The sequence below is a fragment of the Alligator sinensis genome, unplaced genomic scaffold, assembly GCF_000455745.1.
Source record: "Alligator sinensis unplaced genomic scaffold, ASM45574v1 scaffold451_1, whole genome shotgun sequence".
Classification (NCBI taxonomy): Eukaryota; Metazoa; Chordata; order Crocodylia; family Alligatoridae; genus Alligator; species Alligator sinensis.
This window is the reverse complement of record NW_005842097.1, coordinates 574,594-597,984: the sequence shown is the minus strand read 5'-3', so window position 1 is coordinate 597,984 and position 23,391 is coordinate 574,594. Positions and strand designations below refer to the sequence as shown.

Genomic DNA, 23,391 nt, shown 5'->3' with positions numbered 1-23,391 from the left:
ACCTAAATCTGCTCTGTCAATTTGTGGCCATTGTTCCTAGTTTCTCCAGAGGGTGCCCTAGTAAACAGAGCATCTCCTATTTCCTGCTGCGGCAGCCACAATATCACCTCTCAGCCTTCTCTTGGGTAGGCTGAAGAGGTCTAGGTCCCTCAGTCTCTCCTTGTAGGGCCTTGCCTGCAGGCCTCTGACCATACAAGTGGCCTCCTCTGAACCCTCTCATGATTCTCCGCATCCCTCTTGAAGTGCAGCGCCCAAAACCAGACACAGTACTCCAACTGCGGTCTGATCAGTGCCGCATAGAGGGGAAGCATCACCTCCCTGGACCTATTCATCATGCATCTGCTAATCCACGATAAATTGCGATTAGCCTTGTTAATCACTTTGTCACATTGACGACTCATGTTCATCTTGGAGTCAACTATGACTCCAAGATTTCTTTCTGCTGCTGTGCTGCTGAGAAGGTCACCCCCCAACCTGTAAGTGTCGGTGGTTCTTTTTGCCCAGGTGCAGCACTTTGCACTTGTCTTTGTACACTCCCTAGAACATTTGGCCAGGCTGGTGTTCAGTGAATCCTGAGGATGTCAGGATAAGCATGAAATTTAAAACAATGAGGATTCTTGCCTGGCAAGCTCACTGCTTCCTGGTGGCCAGTACTCACCGTCACGGGCAGCTGTCTTTCCGAGGTGCTCAGCGACTCATTGACTGAGCAGTGAATGACTCTGTCAGAAACAATCTGTATCTCACAGGAAATGAGGCCAATTTTCACTTGGTACTCGCTGCTTTCCAGGCCCAGGTTGTCAGACTCTTTCTAGTTCCAAAAAAACAAAATTGGGAAGACAAAATGAATTAGTCGTTCTCCAAAGTGCTAGGCCTGTATGCACTGGCCTTTTCAGAGAGAGCCCTGGTTACACTTGCTTCATCTCCTGCTGCCTCTCCAGCTCTGCAAGCCCTTCCAGTCACCCACCCTCTCACCTTCCCCCGTTGTCCTGTTTCCGGTCCCTCACCATTTCTCAGCATGTGATGTAGAGGGGAAAAATGCCCTGATGAAGCCTGGAAAATACTGCTTTTGATTTGCTCTCTTTGTATGCAGCAAATGTACTAAGACCCTGCCAGGGATTGGGGAGGAAAAGGAATAAAGGAGATGGTGCCTAGATAGCATGTTGGTGAATGCATGAAGTTAGAAAGAAGGGACACTCCCAGTTCTTTGATCTGCTCAGGAGAAGACTGGAGACTCATCAAAACGTAGGACTATCTTCAGGAATGAGTTGGCCACTCTCCTGTGAATCTCTTCCTCCCAGTGCCAGCCACCAATTAATTCCAGCCACATCCACTCCTCACCCCTTCCTGATTGCATTCCTAAGGCACTCATTGCCATGGTGTCTAGGCACTCTGCCCACAGAACAGCTTCCCTACAAGGACATGGCTACATCTCGGTGCCAAGAAGTCAGGATGCCCTGTCAGTGTCAGTCTCTTACATGTATAACCAGAGTCAGGGGCTCCCCGGGATGGTGTTTGATCCACTTCTCCTTCCTGGCTGTGAAGAACTGAGGGTCAGCATAGTATTCCAGGCTGAATTTGCTGATGTGCATGGCCTCCTCGGGGTACATGTCCTCATCGGGAGCTGGCCTGTCATCGGCGTAGAGGCGCTCATTGATGTAGAAGTCCACAGGTGCTGGCTTGCTTCCTGTGGTGAGGTTGGAGGCAGCTGGAGAGGGGCAGGTAATCACAGTGTCGGTGTGAACCTTACAGTTCTGAAAGTAGGAAAAAGCATGCACATCAAACATGTGGACGAGACTTGGGTGTATCCATGTCAGCAACTGTCCTGACAGGCCCAGGGACTTTACCCAGTGGGAGGCTACCTCAGATAGGGTTGCTCTACTTAGCCATGATTGACAAGCAGCTGTGTGTGCCAATCACAAAGCTAGGCACCCTCATGAACCAGGCAAGTGATGGCACTGTAAACATCATAGATGATAATAATTACAGTGCGTGGGCATAAATTAGGTCTGTCACACTCCTGAGCTAAGGATCATAACAGATTCATCCTAGCTACAACCCCAATCAGCAGTGAGGGTTAGGGACCATGTACAGGTTGTACTATTATTCAGAATATCTCCTATAGCCAGGCCTGCAGACCCAGGCCCTCTTCTAATACTATGGTAAGGAAGGATGCTTACTGTTTTTTCTTTTCCAATGCCGTGAACCACCATTGACACATTCTGAACCATCCCAAACCCATTTCCTTCCAGGGTGATGATTCTGCCTCCACTGAAAAAAATGGAAGGAAAAAAAAACAGATGAGAATGTGAGAGTAGGTATTGCCGATGACATGCGAGTCCTGCCTTTACTGTGTCTTTGGTGTGCTCAAAAGTGTTGACCGGGGCACACCCTACCCACCCGCTCAGCCATGCTGAGGGCCTCACTTCCCATTGTCCTGAAGTAGAGATCTCTGCCTCTGAGGTGGTTGACAGAGGCAGTTTGGGCACCCTTTGGGTACTTTGCTGCCATATCTCTAGGTCTGGCACATGAGCAGTGGGAATGGGTAGGCTGGTAGGGAGCATGCTTGACAGTAATCTTGAGAGTGCTCCTGGCAGGGTATTGATATATCCAGAGGTTTCTGGGGAAACCAGGCACAGGCAGATAAAATGAAGCTGTTCTGCTGCCAGGCAGGTCAAGGAATAGACTGTTCAAGTGTACTTGCTTGGCTCATCGAGTATAGACAGATAAAAGTGTACGTGTGCCAGGTGCCTCACAGTGTTTCAATGGAGTAGGCTTCCTGGGAAATGGCAATGTAAGTGTTAACCTACAACTCGCTGGACACCAGTTCATGCACTTATTCTCTTGGTTCATCCATGAAGGGCTCAGTACTTAGGGAGCCAAGTAGCCCAAGGCACTGAGACAAAGCCTGTGTCTCCCAAACCCCTTTTTTGATTTAGAAAAAAACTGCAAAAATTATTTTGCATTTTGGACCTGATGCCTCTGGAATGTGAAATGTGGCACCATCAATGTGCAATCAATTAAACGGAGTAACAAGACGGCTCTGCTGCACGCATTACTGGTGGGGAGGGGATGCAGAAGTGGCTCTTCCCCTCCAGTTAGTAGCAACAATGTCCCAGCTTTGCTCTGCACTGTCTGCACAGGGCCTTTCATTTACCCACTCCAATTGTATTTGCTTTAATGAGGTGGTATATCAGGGAACCAGGCTGAGGACTGGAGGGGGAGAGGGATATTGACTTCTCCCTCGCAGCTCTACAGATTTCATTATATTCGGGAGTATTGTATCCAGGGCCCTTCTACTTGAGTCTTTAAGATGCTCCAAGTCCTCGTGTGGTGTTAGCACGCAGGTCTGCAGTTGAGGACTGGTGGCCGAGTGACTGAGGTACCCCACTACAGCTCCAAAGGAATGAATTCCAGCTTCATTCTGGACTTGTGCTGCAGGCTGCCCACAGGCAGCCCAGCTGTAAATGGGTGCACAGTCAGCTGGGCCGGGGCCTCAGAGATAACTGGGTGTGATGCTGGCCAGGCCATTCCTTTATGTGCTATTGGCTATGGATGCTGGAGTGCTTTAGCCGTGCTAATACAGTGGACCTTCTACACTCAGGTGGACAATGACTCGATTGCTTCCTGTGTCTGTGAAACCATTTAGGATCCACAGTTCATTTTAAACACCTTTATTCCTGCTAATGCTGATGAGGTTAGCAATGTCATAAGCCAAACTAATTCCTAATTAATGATGTATATTCTCAGATACCTGCAGTAATGAACTAGTGTGCACAGAATTCACAAGCAACCCTCCAGTAACAAACTACTGTACACAGTACAAGCCTTATAAGAAGGGATCCTTTTTCTGTTTAAAAATTGCATATTCGCTGATAAAAACATCCTGGATTCTCTGATTAAAACATCCAAAATCCACATTTTTCTATGATTAAAATGAAACACCACTATATATATTCCAATAGCAATTTCAAATTGCTTTAAAATAGTCAATATATCAATAAAACCTTGTGCTAAATTGATTACGCCTTATAAGAAGGGATCCTTTTTCTGTTTAAAAATTGCATATTCGCTGATAAAAACATCCTGGATTCTCTGATTAAAACATCCAAAATCCACATTTTTCTATGATTAAAATGAAACACCACTATATATATTCCAATAGCAATTTCAAATTGCTTTAAAATAGTCAATATATCAATAAAACCTTGTGCTAAATTGATTACTATAATATATATATATATATATATATATTATAGTAATCAATTTAGCACAAGGTTTTATTGATATATTGACTATTTTAAAGCAATTTGAAATTGCTATTGGAATATATATAGTGGTGTTTCATTTTAATCATAGAAAAATGTGGATTTTGGATGTTTTAATCAGAGAATCCAGGATGTTTTTATCAGCGAATATGCAATTTTTAAACAGAAAAAGGATCCCTTCTTATAAGGCTTGTACTGTGTACAGTAGTTTGTTACTGGAGGGTTGCTTGTGAATTCTGTGCACACTAGTTCATTACTGCAGGTATCTGAGAATATACATCATTAACCCCCCATCCCTGCCAGTGACCTTCACTCCCAACCCACAGCTCCTTAGCCCTGCCAGTGCCCCTCATTCCTAACCCACAGTCGCCCCAGCCCTGCCGATGCCCCTCACTCCTGATCCGCAGCCCTCTGTCCCCCTACCCAGCCCTGCTGGAAGGGACCCCCAAGTTCCCCCATGCTGCCCAGCCTGGAGTGCAGTGGACTGCAGCAGCTCTTGACTTGTGTGGGTAATGGCAGAGGAGGACCAACCCTGGCATGGCCTGGAGGGAGGAAAGGATGCCTGTGGCACCCCCCACCCTGGGCTGGGGCTCCTGTGCTGCACCAGGTGGCCTGATCACAGCCCCTCCACCCCTGCCAGGCAGCATCTCCCAGCCACCCTGCCCCTGTGAGCTTCAGTACGGGCCCTGGTGCTGCTGGCCAAGCCACACAGCTCCCCACCACCCCTGAAAGGCCCCCCCATCCCTTCTGGGGCTGGAGGGGCAGGCAACTCTCCCTACCTCCCTGCCCTACTGCAGCCCCAGCATCAAGACAGCTTCCCCCAGCACCAGCAAGCACCACCCCCTATCACACACCCACCCCTTCCACACACCCTTGCACCCCCCAACACCCCGACAGTCCCCAAGCCCTGGCCCTCCAACCCCCACCCTCAATAGACTTACCTGCATCCAGATGCTGGGGCTGCTCCCACCACCCTGCCTGGCTGTATGCTGGACACTTGTGTGTGCGCATTGCCCCCTACCTCCAATTGCCCTCCCCCTGCACCCCTCAGCTCCAAGCAGCTCCTTGGAGGCTGGAACACTGCTAGTCTGCAAGGGGAAACCTGTGGTTTCCTGCAGTTTTCTCCTTTAAGGAAAATCTACATTTCTCCTTTAAAGAAGAAAAATATGTGTTTTTTCCTTCAAATGAGAAAATCCACATTTTTCTGCAGCAAATGGAAAACCCGGATCCCTGTGTCTGCAACAGAAGAAAAGACTGCTCTCAAGTTTCTGATGTTCTAGTAAGTACATTAAAAATCAGTTTACAAGTGAAAGAGAAGCATTTTGGTGGTTTCTTTCTGCAGCTATCACTCTGTGTGGACACGCTGTTGCTGCCATTCAGCATAGCCTAGAGTGTGATTAAATTTTATGTGAGGAGCTGAGGGTTGGATGAGTCTCTGCTGTTCTTTGTCACTCATTCTTCCACAGCCTGTAGCTTTGGTATTGCCTTTGAGATTATAGACCTGTACCTGTTTGGTAGGCTGTGGACAGGCTCAGACTGCCCTTGCCTCCACAGTGCACATGGATTTCCTGACGACGCAGCTTTTGTTGCATTTGGTCAGAAGGCTCAGGTGCTAGGTTCTCAGATTTCTTTCATGGGACACAGACTTTTCAGATGGAAGAAGAGAAATCCATAGAGACATTTCACACAGAAATCCAAAAGGAACAGGAGCTTGGGAGCTCCGTGGAGACCAATGAAACCAAAAGCAATGTGTTGTGGCAATGAAATGTGGCCCAGGAGCTGAATAACTATAAAATTACAAATCTCAGTGGATCCCCAGCAGTTTCGTGGCTGGTGAGAATCCCTAACAGCTACATACATGGCTCCACCTGAAGTTCTCTAATGCACCCAGCAGACTGAGGGAAAGACAGGGAGTAAAGTTACAAAGGATGCATTTCAGCTTTATTGGACTTTCTAAGTTTCAGGAAAACTAGTTAGCGCCATGTTCACTGCTCTGTGCGCCAGCTCGAGCAGCTCGGCCACTGCACCCAAGTTGTGATATCTACTTTCATTCCCCTCATTGGGTCACCCCACTGCTCTGCTCCAGCACCTTAATTGTGGCCTGCAGTACCCTTTGTTCCTTAAGCTTTTTGGGCATAGGTTACCAAGCAGTGGTGCTTAAGTACCCGTACCCACCAGCAACTGGCAGCACCTTTCCTGTACTCTTCAATGGGCACCACATTCACCTCTGCAGTCACACTTCACTGAAGCCCACAGAGGATGCCTGGGAGGTGCTGCCTTCTCTGCCAGTGGAGGTCCCTCACCTGATCTGACTCTTTTTTGGCGTGATGTCTGTTATGACTGGGTTCTTCTCATACTTGAACACGATGTTATCATTTGTGCAAGACTTGTTCTCAAACTGGACGCAGACCCGTGCAGCTGTCGTGCGCTCCACTGCTGGCATGATGCAGGTGATGGTGGTGTCAGTACGACTGGGAAGAGAGAGACACAGCAAATGCAGAGCACATCCTCAAGGCAACAGAGACTGCTCCCAGATTGGAATCTGGGCAAAGTAAGCAGCAAGGACCCATAATCCTGTTCCAGCTTGACGATGGCTTTGGATTTAGGGAGTGCCCTAACAGTGGAAATACTTTATACTTCAAGGCACTTTCCAGCTGAGGCTCTTAAGGCACTGTGCAACAGCAATGTGCTGGGATAGGCAAGTGTTGTCAGCATTTTACAAGTGAATAGACCAAAGCACAGAAAGTTTAAACCAGTAACCGAGAGGAATACTTGGCAAAAGACATCATGGCTCCCTCCAAATGGAGGCACCTAACTTTATAATAATTTTCACATCCCCAAATGGCATGTGGGGTGGTGGTGAGACAGTCATACATTAAATAGCACAGAAACCTTGCCCTGAGGAGCATCTAAAAGGACACAAGATGCAACAGAGGAACAGGAATGCAGTAGGGCGGGGAGGGCAAAGGATGGAGTCTCTAACAAGATCAAAGCAAGGCTGCATCCATAGTCTGGTTGGATTCCTTTCCTTTGCTTTTAAAATGACTTCCTAAGAAGTGCAGTTACACATTCAAAATAAGGGAACACTAAAAAAAAAAATCAGCCTAGGTGATTTGAGTGACATCTCTGCATCTCTGGCACAGCTGGAAACAAAGCCCAGGTATGTCTTATTTCTGGGGCTGTGGGTGCAATCAAAGACCACCCACAGAGCCTTGAGGGCTGTATAAACTCTCTGGGAGAATTGGTTTTCCCTGGCTGGAAGCCAGCCACCACATCTCGGTCATAACTAGGCCCACCGGCTTCCTCTATTTACGCCAGAGGAACAAAGTCCACATCTCTGTCAGGCAGGCACATGGCAGTCCTGTGTCACCACAGGAAGGCACAAGATTGCTCATGATGGCTGGGATGGGGCCAAGGGGAACTAAATGGGCACATTTTGATATTACTCTGATGCCGTGGGGTTCCAGGCACAACTGCACTCTGCTGGCTATCTGGATGGCTCAATGGACCCCTTCTTTCTTCAGACTATTGCTGGAACAACACGATCCTTCCTACTAACTGGTTCTGCTGACTAGTGCATCCACAGCTGATCCTAAGTGCCAGCTCACAGCCTCATGGGTGACCTTGAGACACCACTTACCTGATATCTGTGCACTGTCTGGTGTTGTTGACTAGGACACGGAGCTCAGATCCCACACTGAGGTTATTCCCTCTGATGGTTACTTTGGTTCCTCCAGCTTTCGGCCCCAAACTTGGAGTTACGGAGTGTACCACAGGCAACTAAAAAACATGAAAAGGAAAGTTTTCAATAGTTTCTTAGCCCAGTAATCCATACTTAGCTCACCTGAATATCTCACAAATACATGGGATGTTGTGATGTTTATCATAACTGCCTGAAGTTAACAGGCCCCACAGCCAGAGGTATAGCTGGCGCACAGGTCACTGAGAGTGAGAACCATGTAAAATGTCTCCGTGATGTAAGAGCAGAGTTCTCCTCCATGCACCTACCTCTTCAGATGTACTTCCATCCTGCTCCAGAAACTACAAAAGGGATAAATCAGGACCCCAGTTGCAAATCTTCTTGAGGGGATCCCCGGTAGGGAGCCTGAGATTTTTGAGATCTGGCAAGACACCCACTTGGGTATAGATAACTGAATATCAAAATAATTTTCCCTTAAGCAGGATTCAAACCCAAATCTGCAAAGGTGACACAGTCTAGCAAAGAAGCCACAGAGGTACTTTGCTCCTTGTTAGATTCCTCCATCTTCCGAAGAAATAAAAATCAACAAGCGTGCCATCTAAATTTGTGGGCTATTAGAAATTTTACTGAGATCCGTGGGTTCAAGGCTTTGATGACTCATGCAGTTCCTACCCACCATGTGACTGCCATATAAAGTACTCATGGAGAGCTTCCCTATTGTGGCTTGAGCAATAAGCATAGGGCATGGCAAATACATGATTCAAGGCCCCTTTCCACAGTGTTTTGTGGTTCCAGTTCCTTATAAAATAGCAACAACATCCCCAAGGAACAAAATTTGCAGCATTGTAGTGTATGAACTGCATTGGAGACCTCTCTCCTACTGAAATCATTCCAGTAGCTCAGAAAAAAACACATGAGCTGATTGAAGTAAATACCGCTAAGCTGCTTCATATCTCATAGTGCTGTCAATTCCAGTTACACAACATGGTTATTATTAGTTACCCTTGTCTTTGTCATACACAGGCAGTGGATTCTGTTCCTTTATATTCTTTTCCTTCTGCGTTTCTGTTCATCTTCCATTTCTACAATATTTATTTTGCTGATTTGATTTAATGCCTCTGTAGACAGCCGTCCTGTGCCCTGAGCCCCTATCCCATTGAAATGCACAATACCACGCGCAGTATAGAGAGTGTTCCTGCCCATCAAACCCCTCTAGCACACAGTTGGACTCCTCTGGAGTCTCATTTCCAGTTTGTTAGCATTGAAGTTCTTGCAAATTCGACTCTGTTCACTAAGATGATGGCCATAAAGCCCTCGAATGGTTGGGGGCATGTTTATCTGGTGTGACATTGTTGGAGCCTCTCCATCTTCACACCAGCAGATAAGACCCGATGGAGATGGACTGCACAAGTTAACTCTGCAATGCAGCTACCTCTGGGGTGGAACACAGTAGCAATTTAAGCCCCTGCAGCTTCACTTCAAGAGCTTGTTTAACCCAATGGTATGTTCAGGTTCCAACCTCAGGACTTAAGCCTTCACAATTTTTTGTTCAGTTCTCCAAACCTTGCTGGGAAAGAAGCTGCTTTGGCAGGAAGGACCAGTCAATGATGAGACAGCTGCCATGCTATGTGAGAGGAGCAGAAAAGGCTCCCCCTGCCTTTTCATGGCACAGGTGGCCTTTGCCACAAGCCTGTCTAGGTTTAGGAGCATGATGCAAAGTTTCAGGTCATGCCATGGGCCTGTGATCTTCTTTCATTCTTTGGTGGTGATGCCTTGGCAGATGTTTCCTCTTACGTTTTTTCCTCACAAACCAAAAACCACTTAGAAAGAGCATATCCCCTGCATTGCACCTCTTTGTCCCCACCACAATCACTCAGCAGCCACCAGTATGGACTACATTTTCTGGACTCCAGCCCACACTTCCTGGTGATTAATGCTTTTCTATGAACCCAAATGCTGGAGAAAAAGCCACCAGGTCTCATCAGTGTTTGCAGACTGCTCTGCCCTATGCTATCACACGGGTCTAACTCAGCTGGCTTTTTCCCTGCTAGAATTTTTAGATATGAAATAGTGTTGCTGGATTCCACAGACTGGCGTGGATCCCAAAGTATACACATTGCCCCTGACCTTGAAGGGAACTCAAATCAACTACAGAGCGTAATGGACCTGGGACATCTTCTTAGGGGCTGTGCCCCACTGTCACTGGGATAGTCAAAGTCCACCCAGTTTATTATCTTGGAGTCACCCTTGATCAGACTTTAAAGCAGCTTTCTGGAGATGTGATTTGTAAGTTAAAAATCAAAACAAGGAATAACCTACTTGCCAAACTTGCAGGCTCCACTTGGGGTGCCAATGCCTCCATGCTACATTCATTTGCTCTTGCACTGTATTATTCAGTTGCAGAATACTGTGTCCCTGTATGAGCTTGTTCAACGCACAGCAAATGAGCAGACATCCAACTGCACACTATAATGTCATAGATTTCATAGACATTAGGGCTGGAAGGGACCTCGCGAGATCATTGGGTCCAGACCTCTGCCCAAAGGGCAGAAGCCAGCTGGGGTCAGATGACCCTAGCAAGATAAGCATCCAGGCATTTCTTGAAGGTATTCAGAGTAGGTGTTTGCACCACTTCTGGGGAGAGTCTATTCCAGACTCTGGAGACTCAGATGGTAAAGAAGTTTTTCCTTATGTCCAGTCTAAAACGGTCTTCCAACAGTTTGTGACTGTTGGACCTTGGCTTCCCTTGGGGTGCCGTGGTGAACAGATGTTCTCCCAGTTACTGAATCCCACCCCTGATATACTTATAGGCTGCCACCAAGTCCCCCCTGAGCCTTCACTTCTCCAGGTTGAAAATTCCCATGCCTCTCAGCCTCTCCTTATAAGGTCTGCTCTCTTGACCTCTAATCATGCACGTGGCTCTCCTCTGGATCCTCTCAAGCTTCTCCACACCCTTTCTAAAGTGTGTAGCCCAGAATTGCATGCAGAACTCCAGCTGCGGCCTCACCAAGGCTGTGTAAAGTGGGAGGATGACTTCTCATTTGAGATAGATCAGTAGATGCAAGCCAGAGTTTTATTTGCTTTCCCGGCTGCAGCGTCGCATTGGTGGCTCATGTTTATCTTGTGATCAGTCGTTACTCCCAAGTCTCTTTTGGTCGTGGTGCTAGTGAGTGTAGCACTGCCAAGCCTATAAGTATGATGTGGGTTCTTTCTCCCGAGGTGGAGCACCTTGCATTTCTCTGTGTTGAATGTCATCAGGTTTTGATCCACCCGCCTTGCAAGCCTATCCAGGTTGGCACATTGTGCCCCACTCTACACCCATGGTTACCAGTCCTCAGTAACATTGCTCCCCCTCGTCTCTGCCACATAAATGCTGAAGTAAACTTACTAGCCAGACTCCATGAAAATCCTATGCTGCCAGTGCATTGGGACATATTCCACCCACCAACAGCTCGGCTCCCATCAAGACACCCAATACGGTTCACCCTTTCAAAATCCTTTGACTTTTCCTTACTTACTAGATGGCATGAATAACGGTCAGCACAAGCACCAATCAATCACCACATCATCTCTGACCCTACAGTCAGTGAACCAGGATTTAACTGGTCATGCTGTTATTGGGCACTTCTCAACCATCTTCGAACTGGACAGGGTCACTGTGGCTCAAACCTAGACCATTGGGACGTTTGCAGTGACAACAAATGCCTTTGTGAACAAGTTCAAACCATGTCCCACTGACTCCTGTCCATTTACAATGCTATCTGGTGGCCTTCAAGCTCTTCACACTGGTGATGACATCACATTAAGACGGCTGAAACAATAAACTGAAACTGCACATGCTAAAAAACTTGGAAATACTGATGTGGGAGCTTATATGCAGAGCATTGTGTAGAGGGCCCTAACGTTAGGCTTGTAAAGTGAGCAGCTGAAGTCATCCCCAATAATGCTGACACCATGAGCTATGTTCTTTCTCTCTGCAATGGTGCGGAGTGGAATCAAGAGTTCCAGCAGGGGCGAACATAGGCTCTCTGTGGGATGACAACTTACCACATATGTGTATCGCTCCTTGGATTTCCCTTCTTTGCTCATGTTAACTGTCACCACATCGGAGAACACATCTGGGGCTTCTCCAGTCTGGCATACAATCCTGCAAGAAAGAGAAGGATGAAGAATGAGAGGGTCCAAGCTGTAAGGAGTACCCTTTGAGAGCACAGGCAGGCCGGCAGCAGATCTGGGTGAGACCCTGAGCTTCTCCTCACAATCTGCACCACTTCACTAGCACCAATCCAGCAGCAAGCCATCTAGTAACAACAGCAGTGCTTGCACAGATCAGTTTCCTGCTTTTTTACCAGCACATTGTCTACAGGTGCTTCAAGGAAGATAAGGAACCCAGTGGGGAAGGATTTCTGCGTGCCATCTACACTACAATTTCCATCCCACCACAATTGGAGCTGCCCCCACAGTAGTGCCAGGGAGGGATATTTTAAGGAAAAGCTAACTAGAGACACAGCCAGAGGCTCAATTAACAACATTAGTCACACAGAAGCTCTTACAAATATTCAGCCTCCTTCAGCACTCTCCAGAACACACTGCTGTTTATTCAGTACCTGCTCTTGCATAGAGCTGTACTCAAAGCATGGGCCAAGCTTTTTAATAGCAGTGTCCAACTATTTCCACAGTGGGTTACAAAACCTCGTTTGCTGTAACTCAGGCATGGCTGGACTGCTGGTGCCTCTGAGCACAGGCCTTCTGGATGGTTTGACTTGCTGCTCTGTAAGACTTTTCTTCACAGCCTAATATTGCCATCTCTGTAGGAAATTGGCAGGAGGCTTTACTTAAGCTTTTTTGGATGATTTTGCTCCCAATCAGCCTGGAGACAATCACCTCAGCTTCTCCCTCAAGCCCGTCTGACAGTGATAAGAGGGAGGTCTTTAAAAATAATGAAGTGAGTTTAACACTGGTGAAAGGTCTGACAGCTCTGCAGGGAAAAGTTCTTCATATAGACTTAGAACAGGTTCAGTGCAGGCAGCAGCTGTGTGAGCTCTCCCATGCTGTCCCACCCACAGGCCCCAACCCATTGCTGGGGGGACGCAGAGGTATTCAGGCTCCTTGTCCCATCCAGTTCTCGGCAGAGGTGGCTAAGAAGGGGCCAGCTAGGGTCCACTTCCAGGGAAGGATTTTGTGCATGTCATGTAGGCACCAGGCAGAAAATGGGGAGCCAGACTTGTCTCACTGGGTTGAAAAGTTGCCCAGAGATGGTAACACCGATCTGTTCCAAATAACTGTGGCGGGGGGACAGTGTCCCACACCATCCAGTTTCCCCATCGCAGGGCTGGTGGGGGGAGCTGGTTTGCTGGACAAGGGGAGAAGTAAACAAGCCCTAGGCACAATCCCCTGCTTTCCAGTGGCATGCTTTGACATACTCACTCCTCAGAGACCATGTATCTGTCCTGGAGTGGCAAGCATTTCACACCCCCTATCTTGACAGCGTGAATGACATCGCTGAACCTACGGCCCAGGTTCCTTCCTCGTATTGTGAGCAGAGTTCCTCCCTCCAGGGGCCCGCTCAGGGGCTCAATCTGCCAAGGAGCCAAAGGGAAAGGGATACGGGTTACAGCAGGACCACAGGAAAACCTTTTGCTTTGATTCCTCCGTGCATTTCTGTTCTCGCACGCATATGTCTATATGTGAGCACACACGCACGCTCTACTCAGCCTCTCCTTCTGGGGAAGAAAGGCTGCCTTTCACACCCTCGCCTCACCCACACAGGCCATACCCTCAGCATGCTCCGTCTGCCAGAGCTTTGGGAACCGAAAGAGTTCACACGTCTGCAGTTACTTTGGTGCCCACAGAGATTAGGTCACACACCATGGGAAATGCAGCTGACTCTGGGGTGAGACATTATGACTGCACAGCTATTGAGGAAAGAGAGCAGAGAAAAAAAAGTAACAGCAGCTATATCTGTGCTAGACACTGGCCAGGGCACCAGTACTGAAGTACTGGTTCAGTCGTGATTGCCTCCCACTGAATCAAACTAATTGATGCATTGGGATTTCTCATCTATTACTAATCCTGTTTAGTTGTGATGGGACAGTGTTAGGTCTGCAGGCCTTTGTGCCATTTTACTGCAGCCTTGGTTTGCTATTACTATAGCTGCTTCAGCACTTGGCTGTCATTATTCATCGGGCCAAGTTAAGTCCTTACATTCAGGAAGGGCTGTTTTCATTTTAGTAAACTTACTGAAACTTATTAAGGCAGCAAAGGCTGCCTGGTAACATCAGCCTTCCTCTGAGTGCATGTGGAGAGGCCACAGCTCGCTGGAGCTGCTGCCAACACAACATGACGTAAGCCAGAAAGGGGAAGGTCAAGAATGGAGGCTCCTTCTTCCGCCAAGCTGGTTAGGGCTGATAATATTACATTACTAAGCTCAGTGCCCCTTCTCTATGTAGCTGTGGTCCTCCTTCTCCTGAGGATGACTCTGTGAAAGCTAAAGCAAAGCTTGTTTGTTTCAGTGACGGAGGATTTGGATTCAGTGTCTTATATTTGCTAGGGACGTAGCCTCACAAGCCTGTCACATTCTGTAACCTGAATTCTTGTGGTTTGCTTCCATTATTTTTTGGCACAGAGCTGATAAAATTTTATACGCATTGGGGTAAGGCAGGCTCATCAGAGGACATTCCTTCCCCACTCTTGTGCCTGTGATAGTGACAGGATGGAAAGGGCTTTTGGGAATCAGAGAATTCAAACCACAGTGCTCAAATATGGACAGATATTTTCACACTCCTTCCCCATGAATAAACAGCCCCAGAGCTTGCCAGTTTTGGCAGGTTTTGTTACTGTTTTCTATAGGATCTTTAGTCTCCAGAGTTTTCTCTGTTCCCATGAAGTTTGTTGTAGGATTTCCTGCATGTGCTTTCTTATCTGGGACTCTGCATTAGGAGTGGAGCTTAGTGGCTGGTCCTCTTTTGCTAACAAATGCTCAAACCCAAGGACACCCCAGCTGGGAAATCCAAATGTAGGCCTTGGACCAACCTTTAAAGCATCATTGCAAAAAAGTCATTCTGTCATTCTGGATGGTGATAAGACCTCAGTGAATGGTGGCTGGAGAGGTGAGTACAGGTAATGATTTTATTTATACCAGATCTACCAACAATTTCTAGATAAAGAATCCTCTGGTTGATTTTGCAAAATTTCCTTGCCGGAATCTCTGCATCTCCCCCCTCACTGATAAAAAAAAATGGATGGCCTTGGAGACCGAGACAAAGTTTTGGTTTGTTTGTTTTTCCCACTAAAAGATCTGGATTGGATCTCAGCTGGGTGTTTTTTGTAGTTAGTGTGGTATTTTCATGCAGTTCTCAACTTTATCTCATGTCAAAGATAAAGTAGGGTTTCTTAGCTGTCCCCATATCAGTGCCCCTCCCTTTAGTTCCCAAATGAAGGGCTGTCTTGTTTGTTATGCTACATGCACGGCGCTGTTGACTGGCCTGTTGCTTCTGGGGGTATGCTCAAGCCTTACCTTCTGAATCTCAGGCGCAGGGCACGTGTTTGAGGTCTGCAGGGATTCAGTGTTTAGTCTGCAACTGGAGCTGCTCTCAGTCCAGGTGCAGCGGTGCCCCAGGTCCTCCCTCCCCAGACACTGAGAACAGTCTGTGCTTCCAGTTGCACAATTATAGACCTCCACTAAATGCAGGAGAAGAGAGATATTGTGAGATCCCAGATGTGGACCCATCATGATCTACAGAGTCAAACACCAAACCCACATATACATCTATACATACACATCATGATCTACATCGACATATACAGAATAAACTCTTTGCTGTTGGAAATCAAACACATGAGCAGAATAACTTGGAGAGAAAGCAAACAGAGGGAGTGTTGGCTGTAATGCTGAAAATTTCCCAGAAGTACTGGGAACTTATTCCCAGTGCAATATAATTTAGCAGCACTTTCTTCATTTTTATTTTTTTTAAAAAGCCTTTTGTCAATTTTCTAATTGCATTTTTCTAATTCTTGCTATCCACTTGGGATGGAGCTTAGCACAGCTGACCCCACCCTGCCAGCAAAACAGTCACTGCTTCCACAACCTGCGACAAGAATATGAGTGTTGCAATGATTTGTATGATGTTAACATTCCCCTTTCTTCCCTTTAGCAGCTACAAGCTCTCTTTACTGACTTCTCCCTTTAGAGTAGAGCTGTGCAAAGCTTCATGTGCCGATTCAATTCGGAGGAGATCTGGCCCGATTTGGTGGCTGAATTGCCAAATCCGAATCGAATCAGGGGAACAATAAAAAGGTCCGAATCAATTCGAAGCTCTCCAAATCTTCGAAAAAGATTCGGAGAGCTTCGATGATTCGGACAGTCCCTGCCCACTGCTGCGGGGAGGCGGAGCTGGACTTGGAGTTGGTAAGTAGGGGGCGGGCGAGGGGAGGCTGGAGGAGGGGGCAATGGGGGGAACCCTGTCAGGCCCTATCCCCTGCCTGCTTCCCCAGCTCTCTCCCAACCCCTACCCGCTCCCCCAGCCCCCACATAGCTGCCAGAACCCACCCCAGCTCCTGGGGCTTTTAAAAAAGCCCTGATAACCCTGGGACTCACCAGCTCCTGCAGCAGCCCCAGGGCTTTAGGGGGGCTTATGGAAGAGCCCCCCACATGGCAGGGGGCAGTGGGGGACAGTGAGGATCGCTCCCCAGCGGGCAGGAACCGGTGAGTCTGGGGTTTGGGGTTTTTTTTTCCTTAAAGGGCCAGAGCTGGGGCAGCCCTTGCCAGGCCGGGACAGCAGGCAGGGGATGGGCCTGTGTGATTCAGAGATTTGGCAGTAGCCGAATGTCCAAATCAGATTCGTCTGAATCAATTCAGGACAGTGATTTGAATCACCAAATCGAATCACTCTCTCCCGAATTGGCCGAATCTGAAGCAAATACTAGCTGCTTCGCACAGACCTACTTTAGAGCACCCAATGCAAGTGCTTTGAGCTCTTTAATAGCTAATGACTGGGTAATACCAATATTCCCTTCTCAGTTAGAAATGCTCTTTTCAGTTCAAAATGCTCAGGCAAAGTGATTTCCACACCCTACTCCCAACATCACACAGTTTTGGCAGTATTATATAAAACAAGGATGCAGCCACATTTTGCACTTAGCTTGAACTGGTCACCAGAGAGAAGTTTAAAGCACGTCATGAAAACTCAGCGTCTCCTCTGGCTTTCTTGTGCAATGTTACTCTAAATTTTGATTGGCTTGGCTTTTGGGTGATCAACATGGAACAGGACAGGCCTAGTTTTCCTCAGCTCTTACTGACTTCACTTGCAACTCAATGAATGCTCAGCACACTTCAGAACCAGAGGGAATGTTAGGCCACTTGTGTGGGTTTTAGATCCTACTCCCCTCCAAGGAGATGCAGAACTCCATGCAAGATGCCCATTATTTTGCTCAGTAAGCAAGAAGTTAGAGCCCTGGCTAAGGGAGTGGTTTAGAGGGGTGGAACACACATCTTTTATTTGCTAGTAAAGTAGGCCAACCACCAGGCCACAAGGCAAACTTCACTAAGAGGACCCTTCACCTTACCTGGTGAGGCTGGCCTGCTGGGCAGCCAATGTATGTAGGACCAAGATGAAAAAAAGCAGAGCAAGAAGAATGTGGCTCAGTGAGATGGAGCCTGATTGACCCTGGGTTCTAATCCTTGCCCTACCTTGCTAGGGAAGAAGCTAGTCTGCTGATATCCATCAATGCAGAAACAGTACAGAAGGAAAAAGAGAAGGGTAGTTCCCCTCTTCTTCAGCCATACTGCCTCTGGCTTACTTCCTCTCTTTGCTGAGAAATGGGCTCAGGTTAATGAATCTTCAAAGCTACTTATGGAAAAAGTTTCTCCTCTAGTCTCCAACAATTGCTGGTTTCATTTATCTTGAGCCCTGACTCAGCATTAAACTAGGTGCTCTTAATTTGAAAGGTAATAGTTTTACAATTTCCTTGGTTTATTCAGAGACAAAAACATAGTTTCCAACAAAGGCTGAGAAATAAAAATTTAAAAAGTACTGGGTCTCCAGTCAGTCAGGACTAGTTCCACCAGAGATAACTATCCAATGCATACAAGCTGGCCTAGTTACTTTTAGTCTTTGCCTGCAATTGCTTTGTAAGATTTTCTATAGTTTCAAATGTAGCGGTCTGGCTGAAGCAGAGAGGAGGCCAGAGAAATATGGGGAGTGATATGATCCAGGTTAGACCAAGTATCAAAATGTTTGGGAAATCCAACTGGAATTCAAACTCAGGAAGTGTAAGCTGACTGCTCCTCTGTGTAGCAATTAATGTAGATTCAATGCTCGCATGGACTCAGTGAACTACTAGGACATGGGCGATTCCCTTTCTGATTTTTCTGATTCCAGCAACACACACACAGGGTGCTGACGGAAGTGACAACTGTCATGCTATTGGACCCTTGAAAGCGCTCTACAGCCATGCCCTGACAGAACTGCATAGGGGTGCTAAGGGAGAGACACTGCTGACACACAGCTTGTCTTGGCTTGGCTCCAAAGTGGAGTTCAATCCCCCAACTCCCTGACCCAACAGCAAAAGTTTTCTGGGTCGGGGGAGGAGAGGCAGTCATTTACAACTCATGGCGCTTTCTGTAAAGCGCCATGAGTTACAGCAGGGAGCTGCACATCTGTCACTACCCACTTAGTGTTCAGCATCCTGTGGTGAGAAAACTGTCCTCTGCTATTCCCGGTCATTTCAAGAAGTCAGTGTGCTTTCTTGATCTTCCCCAAACAGCTTACTGGACTCTTTGGCTCCCCCATCTTGAGATTCCTAAATTGTTTCTCCAGTGCCTGATTCCTTTGCAAGATTTCTCCTTCCTATCCTCTGCTACCTACCAAGAACATCACTATCTGGACCCAGTCACCAACCTGTCTGTATCTTAGTCTACATCACTGGTAGATCATCTCCAGTTCTGTTGGCAAAGCAGTGAGTGCATGCATACACAAAGCCTCTCTGCGCTAGCAGAGTTACTAGATCCCTGCCAAGCAGAGTAAGGCTTTGGCTGCCACCCAGTAGCTAGCCAAGGGTGCACTATCATCACAGCCCCAGGACTTCAGTTGCCAGCCACAGTCTATCCAGTCCCTCTAGCATTTTGCTGTACTACAATAGAGTTGTGTGGAACCACCAGAAGTGGGAAGGTGTGCATGAGCTCTGGCAGCAGAATTAGCTGAGTCTAGACGTATCTTAAGTCCCTTGTCTTAGTCCAGCCTTACCACTAAGGCAGCTTGCTCCAGGGCTCTGGTTCTCTTCTCAAACCAATCAAACCTCTACTGAAACTATTGGAAGCTGCAGTGCAGGAGCACCGGAAAGGATTATGAGACTGGTATAGACATCACATTCAGCAAAAGCTTGTGGTTAGCTAGAGCATAGCAGGCAAGGGCAAGGGAGGGAGGTCAGTGCATTAATATCCTGGCTCCGTTGGCTGTTCTGCTAACCTAAATGTATTGTTATGTGTGCATTTTTAATCTGGTGCCTTTCCTCTTCCTTCAGTTTGCTGATACAACAGAGAGCTTTTGAAGAACCCTTCTGTCTTTCCTCAGAGATTTTCCCTGGACCGGCGGGGGGAGGAACTGTGTTTACATGTTTTGTTAACTGTGAAGGGATACAAGAGGGCAATTTTTAAAATGCATTTAATGCTGATCTTGTATTCCCATAAAAGCTTCTGGAGGGCCCTTCCCCCCTCTGTGCTTATCGCCTTTGAACTAAATTCCTTCCCTGACCTTGGAAGACACTTCACATATTCGTTTGGGATCTATTATTTCAAAATGTTCTGTGCTACACACTACTGGCAAGCAAGAAGCCTACACTGTTGTGTGAGATCTGTGTGAGGGTGGCCAGGAGATCTGTGCATGTGTGTGTGTGCGCACTTGTATGTCTATGGGGGTGTGAAAATATGCAACTTGTACACATATTCATACTGTGGTTAAAACCACACCTCTCTCTGCATGTATATGAGGGTGGGTGTGTGTCTGTGTGTGTGTGTGTGTCTGTGTGTGTGTGTGAGAGAGAGAGAGAAGAGTGAGTTGAAATTGTGCCCATGCATTTGATACTCAGAGCAATCTCTCATCAATCTTGTTAGCATTTTAGGAGCCTTTAACCTGATCAAACGAGAGCACAGTGAAAAATATCTTCAGCCCAAACCTGTCATCATCTGTGGATTGTCAATAAATCTGTCTGGTCTATGCTTCAGCTGAAGGTTTACCGGGAAGATATGGCTTTTCTCTGATGTGTGGAGCTGCATGAAGAAATAAATGAAGAAGTGCTAATGAAATTTACTAAAATAGCAGACTACCCTCTGCATGCATGCACCCACACACACACACACACACACACACACACACACCCACACACACCCCCCCCCCCCACATATACATGATGACTAACATTTTTCAATATAACAACGCTCCCATACTTTCTAGCATGGTTTCTCAGACTGCAAGGCTTATGTCTTTAACGGGGGTAGCAGGAAGAAAAGGAAGGGAGGGATATTTTTCTCTCTGAATTAATTCGTTTTGCTGAGACCACGATAAAAGCAGAATCATTCCCTGCAAATGCATCATTCAACAGGGCTCTGCATTTGCTGATGTCTATGTAAAGATGAAAAAGAAAAATGAACAGGCTACCCTGTTTACATATGTTGAAATGCTTGACCAAAATATACCATTGTTCCAAATTTATCTGGGGCAAATTTTCCTCTCAATGCTAAAAATGTCTCACTTGAGGGAAGCCCAGAAATTATCTCCCTCTCAAGGGCATAACCTGTTCCACAGTGACAACAATTCACTCTAAAGATGGGGTCTCTTTCAGCCTTTTCAGTCCTTCCTCTGCATAGAAGTATGGTGCATATCTTCAGGGCTAAGCATACCCCACTGCACTCTAGAGACTAGAGGAGGACAAAACATTTTCGCAAAATTCTTTTCCAGCAAAAATGCAGATTTGGCAACACTGAAACTCACCACACATTTCATTTGGTTTCACGTAAAAATATGAAAAGATCAAATGAAATGCTTCAATTTGTAGATCCCACACAACTGTTCATTAACAGCATTACTTCCAGTTTTATTTTTAAAAGAATGAAGAAAAAACTTATTTGAAATTGAAATGAAATGTTTTGGGTTTGGATCACTTGACCTGCAACAAATTACTTTTCAATATTTTGGCTGACCCAAGATATCAAAAAATTTTGTTTTGGATTAACCTGAAATATTTTTTCCAGGGCTATGAGTGACCAATAAAACATTTTCATACAGCTTCAACAGTGATGCTATATGAACTGGGATAGTTTGGGGCCTTTACTACGTGATACTACGAAGAGTATATTTAAATAAAGAGCTATTCTTCAGGCCACATGTTTTATCTTCCCAAGTTATAACAGGGTTCCTATCATTCCCATGGGAGATACTGACTCTTCCTTGTTTGTAAGGATACATAACATTATCCTCAATTAATACAGGGTGAAAGCTTCTTCCCATTCATGGTACTGATATGGATGGTAAGGAGGGAACAAGCAGGCCTTCTAAGGGCTCTGAGTGCTGAGTGCCCTCATCTCCCTGTGATATCAGAAGAAATAGAGAATACTTTATGCCTGGCAGGATTGGGCCCAAAGTGACAAGATACCCTTGTCTGTCATATGAGGCTTTTGTTATGGTCAGTTTAGAAGTAACAGGCTGAGAGGAATCCCTCCAGCTCAGGGGCAGGCAATTATTTCAGGTGGAGGGCCGCTTACTGAGTTTTGGCAAGCCCTCGAGGGCCGCAAATTGAGGTTGGGGTGTTTTTGGTACTCTGCCCCAAAATTTTGGTGACCCATGTACCAGATGGTCCCCAGGAAGCTGAAGTAGCCACTCTGAATGCTCTCTATGGCCATGGGTATGTACAGAGCCCTCTGGGGAGCCTTCTGGTGATGCTGAAAGCTGTTCTGGTTCCTTTGCAGTTTGCAATGCTTGAGGGAGAGGTGTTTTCTTGATTGCATGTGCGGGCAGTGGGACAGCCCCCCACCCCCACATTGTGGACATCCCTGAGTGCTGGGGAAGTCCTCGCAGATCCCTCCTCTGACGCGTACCAGAACACTGTTGCACTGAATGGCTGAAGAATTCACCCATCTGGCTTCAAACGTCCTATCGGTTCCGAAGTGACATTCCAGAGCTGTGTCCTGGAGGAAGGGAACAAAGGGAAAAGCTTGCAAAAAATCTTCTTTTGGGTTATTGCCTAACATTCAGGAGACAAACAGGGCTTTAACCCTCTGCTCTGCTTTCACTTGGTCCGGTGAATACCTGGCGCATCCCCATGGGTGGATAGGGATCCACCGGTGTCAATCAGAACAGGATCCAGAGTTTTGCATTTGGAGAGGAGGGTGGCTGCAGATCCTGACTCACCCTGGTTATTTGCTAATATGAAGGGAGTGATCGAGTAATGGCTCTTAAGCTAAACATCACAAAGGGGCTGGATCCTGGGCCCTCATCTGGCCCTAGTGTCTTGTCAGAAAAGTGCAGTCCAAGTCAGCTGCCGACTACCTCAAAGTAAGAGGATCCCTTGCTTATGTAGTGGGAAGCAGGTTGTCGAGAGGATACTGCTCTGGATATTCCTACTGGCTTCTATGTGTCTGGTATAAACAGGTGGAGTTCAGAGCTTTCACGTGGCTGCTCTAAGTTACATCAAGAGCCACCACTGATCCCGAGCAGGCTTGGCCGGGCCAAACTGTCAGTCAGTCAAACAGGCCAGTCAGTCATCTGGTCTTAAAGCCATCTTCATCTCCATCCCATCACCTGTGCTCATGTTGAGGTAAGGGAGTCTGGCCACAGAATGTTTGAAAAAGACATTTCTCTACACCGTTTTGCTACCACCAGGGGCCAAATCCTGCTCCTGCTTATCCTTGCATAAGCAACTTATGGGCCTGAATCCTATCTCTGAGGCTAGTGATCCATCCTCTTCAATGGATGAGCCCTACAGATGTTCTATCCCAACCAGACAGATTTGCTAAAACTGCCTGAAGTGTGAAAGAAACATCAGATTCATGGCAGAGGCTCGCTGTCTCAAACAGCATGTGAGGGGTAGCAGAGAGAGGCTGAAAGTCTGTACTGTGAGTCATTTATACCAGTGTTAACTGCTGCTTTTTAAACTAACCAGTGCCCTCTCTTGTTTTGTGAACACATTTGTAAATTCAAGAGCAGTAGCAGTGGATCTTCTGCTCTGACAAGGATCAGGAGACTTCTGGCCCAAACTGGAAATGGTGGTGCCTCAGGCACTTTCCTGTTTACTTCATTTCCTATCAGGTTACATATGGTATTTCTTCCTTTTTAGCCACCTTGAAAATTTCCAGAGGAAGAGCAATCCACCACCAACATTTTTTGCTGACAGTACAAGGGACACATCCTTATTTATGCATGCCACACCTTCAGC

At 46.8% G+C, this 23,391-nt stretch overlaps 1 protein-coding gene across 1 annotated transcript in view; it reads right to left on the bottom strand.

Annotated features, from left to right (window-relative positions):
- PLXND1 (plexin D1) overlaps positions 1-23,391 on the bottom strand; it is a 92,299-nt gene that overhangs the window by 39,049 nt on the left and 29,859 nt on the right. Inside the window, exons 10-19 of the mRNA XM_025204790.1 lie at positions 22,055-22,144; positions 20,137-20,230; positions 15,482-15,645; positions 13,393-13,544; positions 12,013-12,112; positions 7,906-8,045; positions 6,569-6,736; positions 2,178-2,268; positions 1,476-1,751; positions 659-808 (exon numbers count right to left, since the gene is read on the bottom strand). Of these exons, the coding sequence (XP_025060575.1) occupies positions 659-808; positions 1,476-1,751; positions 2,178-2,268; positions 6,569-6,736; positions 7,906-8,045; positions 12,013-12,112; positions 13,393-13,544; positions 15,482-15,645; positions 20,137-20,230; positions 22,055-22,144 (1,425 nt within the window). The remainder of the gene's footprint in view (positions 1-658; positions 809-1,475; positions 1,752-2,177; positions 2,269-6,568; positions 6,737-7,905; positions 8,046-12,012; positions 12,113-13,392; positions 13,545-15,481; positions 15,646-20,136; positions 20,231-22,054; positions 22,145-23,391) is intronic.